The sequence below is a fragment of the Oncorhynchus masou genome, chromosome 26 (genome assembly GCF_036934945.1).
Source record: "Oncorhynchus masou masou isolate Uvic2021 chromosome 26, UVic_Omas_1.1, whole genome shotgun sequence".
Classification (NCBI taxonomy): domain Eukaryota; kingdom Metazoa; phylum Chordata; class Actinopteri; order Salmoniformes; family Salmonidae; genus Oncorhynchus; species Oncorhynchus masou.
In genome coordinates this window covers 11,545,085-11,556,866 of record NC_088237.1, presented here as the reverse complement: position 1 = coordinate 11,556,866, position 11,782 = coordinate 11,545,085, and the positions used below count along the sequence as shown (strand labels likewise).

Genomic DNA, 11,782 nt, shown 5'->3' with positions numbered 1-11,782 from the left:
GTGAGTGAGCCCCCCCCCACCCACCCCATCAGCTCGAAAACAAATACGTTCTGATTGTGTAACATTTAATAATGCAATTGCGGGAAAAACACCGCTTTGGAAGCTTCACAGAGAGAGGAGGGTCTCAGCTTTCTGTAGGTAGAATTTAACTCTCAATAGTCAGCTCAATAGCAACGATTTTGACATGGCGAAGTGCACAGCGGGTATTGCGAGGGCAAAACCTGTAGGTCTCATGGGTAGGAAATAAAATGTACTGTTGGATGAATACATGGCTCCCAGCAGTGTGTACTAGAGTTAGCGATCTAATTGGTGTGTTTTGTGTTTCCACTTCCTCAGGTTTTGAACCCCAAATGAATTATCCTATGATATGAGTTAGTGCACATACAGATGTATGTACCGTAAGGTAGAGTACCTTATGGTAAGCTGTAGACCACACTATCTACCGAGAGAGTTCTCGTCTACAGTGTATTACTCGTAGCCATCTATTTACCACCACAGACCGATGCACTAAGAGGGCACTCAAACCAACTCTATAAGGCCAACTAGCAACAGGCTGGCTCACATCAACAGCATCCTCCCGGATACCCTAGACCAGTGGTTCCCAAGTTTTTTATAGTCCCGTACCCCTTCAAACATTCAACTTCCAGCTGCCGTACCCCCTCTAGCACCAGGGTCAGCGCACTCTCAACTGTTGTTTTATGCCATCATTGTAAGTCTTCCACACACACTATACGATACATTTATTAAACATAAGAATGAGTGTGAGGTTTTGTCACAATCCAGCTCGTGGGAAGTGACCAAGAGAAGGGTGTGCTTGAAAGGATGCAAATAACTCTGCAATGTTGGGTTGTATTGGAGAGAGTCTCAGTCTTAATTCATTATCCACACGCAGTCTGTGCCTGTATTTAGTTGTCCTGCTAGTGAGGGCTGAGAATCCACTCTCACATAGGTACGTCATTGCAAAGGGCATCAGTGTCTTAACAGTGTGATTTTCCAAGGCAAGAAACTGATCGCAGCCCTATCCAGAAATCTTGCAATGGCTTCTGATTAAATTTAATTTTCACAGAACCGCTTGTTGCAATTTTGATGAGGCTCCCATGTTCAGAAATCGGTAAGTGGACTGGAGGCAGGGCATGAAAGGGATAACGAATCCAGTTGTTTGTGTCGTCCGTTTTGGGAAAGTACCTGCGTAATTGCACACCCAGCTCACTCAGGCGCTTCTCTATATCACATTTGACATTGTCCGTAAGCTTGAGTTAATTTGCTCACAAAGAAATCATACAATGATGGAAAGACCTGTGTGTTGTCCTTGTTAATGCAGACAGAGAAGAGTTCCAACTTCTTAATCATAGCCTCAATGTTGTCCCGCACATTGAATATAGTTGCTTAGAGTCCCTGTTATCCTAGATTCAGATCATTCAGGTGAGAAAAAACATCACCCAGATAGGTCAGTCGTGTGAGAAACTCATCATTATGCAAGCGGTCAGACAAGTGAAAATTATGGTCAGTAAAGAAAACGTTAAGCTCGTCTCTCAATTAAAAAAAAATGGAGTCAATACTTTGCCCTTTGATAACCAGTGCACTTCTGTTTGTTGTAAAAGCGTCACATGGTCACAGCCCATATCATTGCATAATGCAGAAAATACACGTTGTTCAAGCTGTCAGGCATTCCCTTGGCAGCAAGAGCCTCTCGGAGGATACTGCAGTGTACCCAAGTGAAGTCGGGAGCAACTACTTGCATGAGCGTTGCGCCATCAGTACAGATACCAACACATCTTGACCATCAAAGTCCATTTGTGTTGTTTGATGAAGGCCTTGTCTGTATAGTTTTTTTGGCCTTTTCCCCCAGCATTGTCCCAGCCATATCCACGGCAGCAGGAAGAATTAAGTCCTCCACAATAGTATGGGGCTTGCCTGTCCTAACTACTCGGTAGCTCACCATAAAATAAACTTCTAGCCCCTTCTTATTAATGGTTTCTGTTTATACGTCTTACTACTTGAAAGTCGTCTTTATTCTCGCTCAAAAAACTCCCGTGGCTTATTTTTTAAATGATCAGGTTTCGTTTCTAAATGTCTGCGCAAGAGTGAAGATTTCCTATGAGAGAGTAACAGTTAAGGTGAATGGATGTTAATTGTTTGACTAGGCTACCTGTATTTGACATTGTGTTGTTATTTCACGGAACGCTAGATGGTTTCATTTTATTTTTGGCAGTGAAACGAGGCTACTCAGGCGAGAAAAAAACCTCACCCAAATGTATAGCCCCGTTAGAAAATATAAATGTACTGTTTGAAAATGTGAAAAGAAACAGAGAACAAACACCGTTTGGGAATACCTGCCCTAGACCCACTCCAATTTGCATACCGCCCCAACAGATCCACAGATGACGCAATCTCAATCACACTCCACACTGCCCTTTCTCACCTGGACAAAAGGAACACCTATGTGAGTGCTGTTCATTGACTACAGCTCACGTTCAACACCATAGTTCCCCGGGACTAAACACCTCCCTCTGTAACTGGATCCTGGACTTCCTGACGGGCCGCCCCCAGGTGGTAAGAGTAGGTAACATCGCATCTGCCACGCTGATCCTCAACACTGGGGCCCCTCAGGGGTGTGTACTTAGTTCCCTCCTGTACTCTCTGTTCAACCAGGACTGCATGGCCAAACACGACTCCAACACCATTATTACGTTTTCTGATGACACAACAGTGGTAGGCCGGATCACCGACAATGAGGAGACAGTCTATAGGGAGGAGGTCAGAGACCTGACAGTGTGGTGCCAGGACAACAACCTCTCCCTCAATGTGAGCAAGACAAAGGAGCATCGACGGGGCTGTAGTGGAGCAGGTTGAGAATTTCAAGTTCCTTGGTGTCCACATCCCCAATGAACTAACATGGTCCAAACATAATCAACACAGTCGTGAAGAGGGCATGACAAAACATATTCCCCCTCGGGAGACTGAAAAGATTTGGCATGGGCCCCCAGATCCTCAAAAGGTTCTACAGCTGCACCATCAAGAGCATCCTGACCGGTTTCTTCACCGCCTGGTATGGCAACTGCCCGGCATCGGACCGTAAGGCGCTACAGAGGGTAATGCGTACAGCCCAGTACATCTCTACCCCCAAGGCATAAGACTGCTGAACAATCAAACGGCCACCGGACTATTTACATTGACACCCCCATTTGTTTTGTACACTGCTGCTACTCACTGTTTATTATCTATGCATAGTCACATGTACAAATGACCTCAACTAACCTGTACCTCCGCACACTGACTCTGTACCGGTACCCCCTGTATATAGCCTCGTTATTGTTATTTGATTGTGTTACTTTTATCATTTTTTTTTACTTTGTTTGGTAAATATTTTCTTAACTTCTTGAACTGCACTGTTGGTTAAGGGCTTGTAGTAAGCATTTCAAGTTAAAGTCTGCACTTGTTGTATTTGGCGCATGTGACAAATAAAGTTTGATTTGATTTTAATTAGGAAATTCTGGGGTCCTATATTGACTAGGGTGACCAGTCGTTCCTGATTTCCGGGGACAATCCCACATTCTTGTGGCCTGTCCCCGACGAGAGCGGTCTCTGAAATTGTCCCTGATTTAGCCCTCAGAAAGAAAAAAGCAACTCTGAAGTTAAATTGAGGCAGATATTTCAATAATCAAACGCTGTATCCAATCATATTGCCATGTAAAAATGATGTCTATATCCCTGTTCCAAACTCATTTGCTCTTACGGTTACGCCGCAGACCTGTAATGAGAACGTTTGATCAGTCATACATTGTAACCACTGCATGAACAACTATGCCCATGGCTAGAAAGTGCATCCAACAGCATCGGCTACCCAACTTGAGTGATTGTAAAATTGCTAGCTAGGCAAAGATTAATAAGGAAACTGTGGATGGGTAGTTGATTTCTGTGTTATAAATAACACAAGTGTTTCAAAGGACAACGTGAAATGTATAGTTTAGTATATGTAGTTCCCTCCATGCCATTGTTTTTTTTTTGTTTTTTACACAGCTACACTGGTCATCTTAATTTTATATAGCAACTGTTTCTAATTGTCAACTCGAAATTCATGACAATCCCTGTATTAGGTTGCACATCAAAATATATTGAATCATGCATTCCTGCTTCCACTGCTTAGCTGAAATAACTTTTTTTAAATTCCTAAGTAACCTATGTATTGCACTTCTTAATGAAGGTCTATGATTGACTTAGGCTCACCACATTATGGGCTGGTGCCACCAACAAAGTTAGTGTCACCAGTGACAGCAGGGAGAAATTAGTTGGCTGTGCGCATGGTGCTGTGGGCTGGTTTGGATGGAATGCCAGGGCCGAATTGTAGTCCCTGTCCACCCCTGCTTTGCCCTACTTTCACCATAGTCATGATGCTGAGGCATGGTGAGGAGGAGAAGGAGTATCCCACAATGCCCTTGTCGGGGCCGGAGATGGATGCTGCCTGCTGCAGCTCGTGAGCTTCTGTTGAGCTGACGCTTGTTGATGCCGCCGCAGCTCGTGCTGCCATTTCCATTTCCGTCAGCTCGCACTAGTTGTTCGCGATCACCAGCGCGTGCTTGACGGTGCGGTGAACACCGGTCCCCGCTGCTTTGGATCCCTTCAACAACCACGACCATAAAAAGGACGGACACTGTCATCCAACGATACCCACCGTATACCGTCTCTGTCTCCCGGAGTAGACGGGGAGAGGGGGTCCAGTGCCGTCCGCAGCATGAGCATGGACCCCCTGGCCAAGCCCTGCCCGTCCCAGGTGGAGCACAACCCCGGGACCTTCAGCGGCCGACTGACCGCGCTGGAAGCGGCCGGGGATGACAGCGAGTCCGGCTGCGGCGAAGAGGAGGCCATGGGGGGCAGCGATACGTTCAGTAGCCTCGTCGAAATGGAGGTGGAGACGCTGGAGGAGAAATTGAAGGGTCTGGCTTTTAGGAAACAGATTTCGTATAGGTGAGTCAACGGTAGAAGGCTAGCCTTCAGGAATAAGGGCTAGACGTCATTTGGATAAAAACGAGGACTTAGACAAAAGAGAGGAAGATGGGATTATAGGACTGTAGATCTTTCTCTTCCCCATTTACATTCACTTGGGCTGTTGTTTGTTATTGACAAACATTGACAAAACATTGACAAAAACACAATGAACAGGACACACACACATCTATCTATCTATATATATCTATATATATATATATATATATATATATATATATATATATATATATATATATATATATATATATATATATATATATATATATATATATATATATATATATACAGAGAGATGTAGATATTTTGACAGCACACATATTTCCGACATAAGGTCCTCTGAAATACTGCATTATTACTATTATGGTAGACATTTACATTATTAAATTGTGTTAACTATCAGAGTAGGCTCTCTGACTGAACCAGCATAGGCTTTGGCACACCGACTTTCTGACCTAGTGTCCATCGTGTGTGTGCGCATTGTTGTATTTTCTGTGTGTTGTCGTGTGTGGGAGGGGAGAGGGGGTGAGCTCTATTGATTTGCAGACCGTGTGTGTGTGTTCGTGTGTGTGTGTGTGTTCTCTCGCCGTGATGTATGTATTCTCACGCCGTGTGTGTAGGGCAGGCTATTCTCCCGAATGCCAGCTTGGGTCGCCTGCTGAGACAGGTAGCTTCTGGGGTTGTGGAATTGGCTAATGCCCAACAACACCCAGAGGAAGCTATAGCTTTCGTACAGACGGTGTGTGTGTGTGTGTGTGTGTGTGTGTGTGTGTGTGTGTGTGTGTGTGTGTGTGTGTGTGTGTGTGTGTGTGTGTGTGTGTGTGTGTGTGCGTGCGTGCGTGCGTGCGTGCGTGTGTGTCTGTCTGCCTCTTGTATTGGAAAACGGTTTGCTTTGGAGGTCAAATCAATACCGTTTAATGATTTGTTTCCCTTTCGGTTTGAGTGGAGAGATGTTAACATCTTTAGTTTCTGTCTGTCTGTCTGTCTGTCTGTCTGTCTGTCTGTCTGTCTGTAATAGCCATAGTGAATGAATGCATCATAATTACATGCAGCTCCTGTGTCTGTTTGAAGTCCAAGCTCACCATGGTCTATGTGTGTGATTCAAAGAAACCTGAGAAATCATGCTGTTGAACATCAAAGGCTCTAAGTGTGTTTGTGTGTGTGTGTGTGTGTGTGTGTGTGTGTGTGTGTGTGTGTAAACAATGACTCCTTTCAGACCTGTAATAGGTATCTCCTTCACAGACAGACAGACAGACAGACAGACAGACAGACAGACAGACAGACAGACAGACAGATAGATAGATAGATAGATAGAGAAAAGTGAGAATAGAGAGAGTGTACTTAGTGTGTTGTATCCCCACATTGAGCTGACTCCTACTGGGTGAGTGATCACACAGGACTGTGTTCCCAGAAAGCACTCGGTCCTTTCATCTATTCTGAGACGTCTCTGTCTGCTACGCATAAATTTCGCCCTCAGACAGCCAGCGTGTGTGTGTACAGTATGTATGTGTGTACAGTATGTGTGTGTGTGTGCAGTGGTCAAAAAAAAACAACTAATTGTCATACTTGAAGCACAGTAAAGATACCTTAATATAAAATAACTCAAGTAAAAGTGAAAGTCACCCAGTAAAATACTACCTGAGTAAAAGTTTTTGGTTTTAAATATACTGAAGTATCAAAACTAAATTTATACGTAATAAAAAAGTCCTTATAATACGCAAACCAGATGGCATCATTTTCTTGTTTTTAATTTATTTACGGATAGTCAGGGCCGCACTCCAACACTCAGACATCATTTACCCCAAAAAGTGTCTTTAATGAGTCTGCCAGATCGGCGGCAGTAGGGATGACCAGGGATGTTCTTTTGGTAAGTGTGTGAATTGGACTGTTTTCATCACCTGCTAAGCATTCAAAATGGAGTGAGTACTTTTAGGTGTCTGGTGAAAATATATGGAGTAAAAAGTACATGATTGTATTTAGGAATGTAGAGAATTTCAAGTACATTTAGTCAAAAATATAAATAGTAAAGTAAAGTACAGATACCCAAAACAACTGCTTATGTCGTACATTAAAATATTTTTACTTAAGTACTTTACACCACTGTGTGTGTGTGTGTACGAGAGAGAATAGAGCATTGTGTCATGCACCTTTATGTGAAATACTGTGACATTACCGTTTCACTCACAACACTCTTCAACTGACTCTCACTGAATCTGACTCAATTTAACTGTATCCGCCATAGAAACTCTGAAAATTAGTCCACTGTGTGTGTGTCTGTGAGTGAATGCGTATTAGCAAGTGTGTTTGCGCATGTGTGTGTGTGTGTACGCAAGTGTGTGTTTGCGTGCGTTCGCTTGTCTGTGTTATATGTGGGGTAGCCTATCTCCCAGAGGGAGACGTTCAAAGCCTTTCTCTCTCATGTGGGATAAAATCGTTTTCATTTCATCTCCCAATTAGAGATGGTGATGATCCCCAACCAGGACACCAAACAACAGAGAGAAGATTAACAACCACACAGAGAGAAACGGAACAAGATGCAATAACATCAACTCTGATATCTGGGCCCTCATCCACAAAGCGTCTCAGAGTAGGAGTGCTGTTCTAGGATCAGTTCTGCCTTTTAGGTCACAATGAATAAGATTATATGGACAGATCCGAGATGAGATCAGCACTCCTACTCTGAGACGCTTTCTGGATTCGGTTCCCTGATCGCAGTCCCTGCCTGCAGTAACTGAAGGAAGCATTGAACTGACCAGAACAGACAGACGCTGACAGCAAAATTGGTTTCGGTCCAAATCCGGCCCAGAATTGGGCAAGGTCTGTTTGCCATGAAAAGGCCACAACATCCATTACCCAGACTCAAATATTGGCGTAAAACTCCACAGCAGGCCTTTATGGGTTTCCAGTAATCAGTTATCACAGTGTGAGAGGAGAGCGCTCAGCCTGGAACTTGGCCTCAGAAAGAGACTTGGGCTTTTTTGAACAGCCAATCAGAGTCCTAATTGTAGAGTTGTTCAAGATGATACATTTTCTCATCCTCCCGACCGAAACCGGTGAACAGTTCAACATGCATATTCATGGGTTTCTTTTCCTGACAAACTCCGATGGAAAGAGGTTCATAGACCTTTTCTTGTTTGGACAAAAGACAATCCCCCGTTTCCTCTCCTTCGTCCTTTCTCCTCCGTGACCGCTGGGAAACTGGGGTCGGGTGGTCGAGGAGTGTGTCAATTCGTTAGTAGGCGAACGGAAGACGGCCCTCTCCTCCTCGATAGCCTCCTTTTGGCGAGGAAGCACAAGTGCATCCTACCGCGGAAGAGTCTCGATATCTGCCACAACCCCTTAGAATCAGATGTAGCGTTGTCGGAGGAGAAAAGCACGGAGCACATTTAAAAACAACATGCGACTTATCCTTTTATCTTGTAAAATGTCTTGCACAACTTACGTCATTGATTTTGATCACTTAACACATTTATTTTGGGATCCGCCCCTGTAAACGTCTGAGGATGAGGCTTTTACCGGTCATAGTCTTCAAGAATGATGGGTATATCTCATAGAAGTCCAAAAATGGATATAGCAACTAAGGATTCTAGCTTTAACTTTGCACTTGGCCTGTTAGTGGATGTCCTTGGGAAGAGCCTGGGCCTGGTAGTGGTTGTCTATGGGAAATACAACACAAAATGTTGTCATTATTCAAGGCTGACTCTGAGCTATAAACCCCCCCCTCTCTCTCTCTTTCTTATTTCTCTCTGGGCTGTACAACAGGGAGGAAGTACATCCCCTCCGTTTCCTCTCTAACTTATTCATGTGCCACAGAGACAGCGGGCTGTTGACGCCATCGTTATATACAGATGAATACATAATGATAACACACTGAACGGCTGTCTCTGCAGCAGAGAGAGGGCTTACAACTGTCTGCTTCTATCTGGCCTGTTTCAATGATCCCCCTTGTCTCCTCTCTCTGTCTGTCTGTCTGTCTGTCTGTCTGTCTGTCTGTCTGTCTGTCTGTCTGTCTGTCTGTCTGTCTGTCTGTCTCTCTCTCTCTCTCTCTCTCTCTCTCTCTCTCTCTCTCTCTCTCTCTCTCTCTCTCTCTCTCTCTCTCTCTCTCTCTCTCTCTCTCTCTCACTCTCTCTCTCTCTCTCTCTCTCTCTCTCTCTGTCCTTCTGTCCCTTCATTCAGTGACTTCTCGTGTATTTCTCAAGCAGGCAGAAGGCATAGGGAGCAACCAGACGGACAAGACAGACAAACAGGGGCTCAAAGATCAGGGCCCAGGGGGTGACCCCTTTAAATAAACCCTTTGATTACAAAGGGAGAGGAGGAGTTGATCATTCTCTGTGCTTTGGTTTGGTGCAAGGAGGTGGACAGCTGCTGAGTTTCTGGAGTTTTGACAGCTGGTGAATGTGGCAAAGGCATTGGAGCGGTGTGTGTTTGAGCTGCATGTGTGGGATGGTTGGGGGTTCTGTGTGTGTAGGGGTTTTAATCATGAATCTGTGAATCGCACGCATGCGTACACACACACACACACACACACACACACACACACACACACACACACACACACACACACACACACACACACACACACACACACACACACACACACACACACACACACACACACACACACACACACACACACTAAGACAATATTAGTGTGACACATCCTCCTCCATGTGGGTTGTAATACCCGGTCCTGGTTTTCTGACACTAAGATATGTGTGAGGTGTGTGTGAAAGGTGTGTGTGTGTGTGTGTATGTGTGTGTGCATGTGATAGGTGTGTGTGTGTGTGTGTGTGCATGCCAGTGTTTTATTTGATTGGAGTGCGTAGGTAACCGTCAGTCTTAATCTGTGTGGCGAGGAGAGGAATGGGGTGATGTCTGTTTTAGGAGTAGAGGACAGATTATTCCTTTAAAAGGTCTCTCTGTCTCCTGGCATTTTCCAGAGCAGAGCAGCGCTGAGGTTGGGGCTGGCGGCTGGTGTTTTTCTCCCATAATGCAGAGTGATGAGGCATTAAGGGGATTGGATGTTCAGGCTGCGTGGAGTCAGTCTCTCCTTATTTGGTGTCTGACTGGCTGTAAGAGGCTTTTCCTGCTGCCTGGCTCCTGCCCCCCCCCAACATCACATCACCCAGCACCAGGCAGACCAGGCTGAGGGGCCCTACTACAGCCCCAAGCTTCAGCAGGATTCACTTGGCCCCAGAGTGGATGGCTGAACAGGAACAGGTGTGGTGTGTGCCTGTTAAACCTGCTGTTTTTCCAGTCAGAGCTCTCTGCCTAGACAAATACACCCCCCCCCCTCTCGCTCTCTCTCGGGCCTGTCCAGTCCATCTGGCGGTGCCACAGTCAGCCCAACTGAGCTGAGAGTGACTCCATCACTGTGACACACGTCTGGCTGAGAGAGGAAGAGAGGGAGAGGAGAGAGAATGGAGAGAGGGAGGGAGAGAGAGAATGGAGAGAGGAAGGCAGGGAGAGAAAGAGAGGGGGGCAGAGAGAGAAAGAGAGGGAGAGGAGAGAGAATGGAGAGAGGGAGAGGAGAGAGAATGGAGAAAGAGAAAGAGAGGGAGAAGAGAGAGAATGGAGAGAGAGAGGCAGAGACAGAAATAGAGGGAGAGGAGAGTGAATGGAGAGACGGAGGCAGAGAGAGGAAGAGAGGGAGGCAGAGAGAGAAAGAGAGGGAGGCAGAGAGAGAATGGAGAGAGGGAGGCAGAGAGAGAAAGAGAGGGAGACAAAGAGAGAAAGAGAGGGAGAGGAAAGTGAATGGAGAGGGAGAGGTGAGAGAATGGAAAGAGGGAGAGGAGAGAGAAAGAGAGGGAGAGGAGAGAAAATGGAGAGAAGGAGAGGAGAGAGAATGGAGAGAGGGAGGCAGAGAGAGAAAGATAGGGGGGGAGGAGAGAGAATGGAGAGAGGGAGGCAGAGAGAGAAAGAGAGGGAGAGGAGAGAGAATGGAGAGAGGGAGAGTGGAGAGAATGGAGAAAGGGAGAGGAGAGAGAAAGAGAGGACGAGGAGAGAGAATTGAGAGACGGAGGCAGAGAGAGAATTGAGAGAGGGAGGCAGAGAGAGAGAGATGGAGAGGAGAGAGGCAGAGAGTGAAAGATAGGGAGAGGAGAGTGAATGGAGAGAGGGAGGCAGAGAGAGAAAGAGAGGGAGGCAGGGAGAGAAAGGGAGGGAGGCAAAGAGAGAAAGAGAGGGAGAGGAAAGAGAATGGAGAGGGAGAGAGGAGAGAATGGAAAGAGGGAGAGGAGAGAGAAAGAGAGGGAGGCAGAGAGAGAATGGAGAGAGGGAGGCAGAGAGAGAAAGAGAGGGAGACAAAGAGAGAAAGAGAGGGAGAGGAAAGGGAATGGAGAGGGAGAGGTGAGAGAATGGAAAGAGGGAGAGGAGAGAGAAAGAGAGGGAGAGGAGAGAGAATGGAGAGAAGGAGAGGAGAGAGAATGGAGAGAGGGAGGCAGAGAGAGAAAGATAGGGGGAGGAGAGAGAATGGAGAGAGGGAGGCAGAGAGAGAAAGAGAGGGAGAGGAGAGAGAAAGAGAGGGAGGCAGAGAGAGAAAGGGAGGGAGGCAAAGAGAGAAAGAGAGGGAGAGGAAAGAGAATGGAGAGGGAGAGGTGAGAGAATGGAAAGAGGGAGAGGAGAGAGAAGGAGAGGGAGGCAGAGAGAGAATGGAGAGAGGGAGAGGAGAGAGAATGGAGAGAGAGAAAGAGAGGGAGAAGAGAGAGAATGGAGAGAGAGAGGCAGAGACAGAAATAGAGGGAGAGGAGAGTGAATGGAGAGACGGAGGCAGAGAGAG

At 46.0% G+C, this 11,782-nt stretch overlaps 1 protein-coding gene across 3 annotated transcripts in view; it reads left to right on the top strand.

The window, feature by feature from the left end:
* Nucleotides 1–3,373: 3,373 nt before the first annotated feature.
* The window catches only part of dgki (diacylglycerol kinase, iota), a 79,527-nt gene continuing 71,118 nt past the window's right edge, over nucleotides 3,374–11,782 (top strand). For all 3 annotated transcript variants that reach the window (XM_064938412.1, XM_064938413.1, XM_064938411.1), the window contains exon 1: nucleotides 3,374–4,965. In XM_064938412.1, coding sequence (XP_064794484.1) covers nucleotides 4,733–4,965 — 233 coding nt within the window. In that variant the 5' untranslated portion in view covers nucleotides 3,374–4,732. The remainder of the gene's footprint in view (nucleotides 4,966–11,782) is intronic.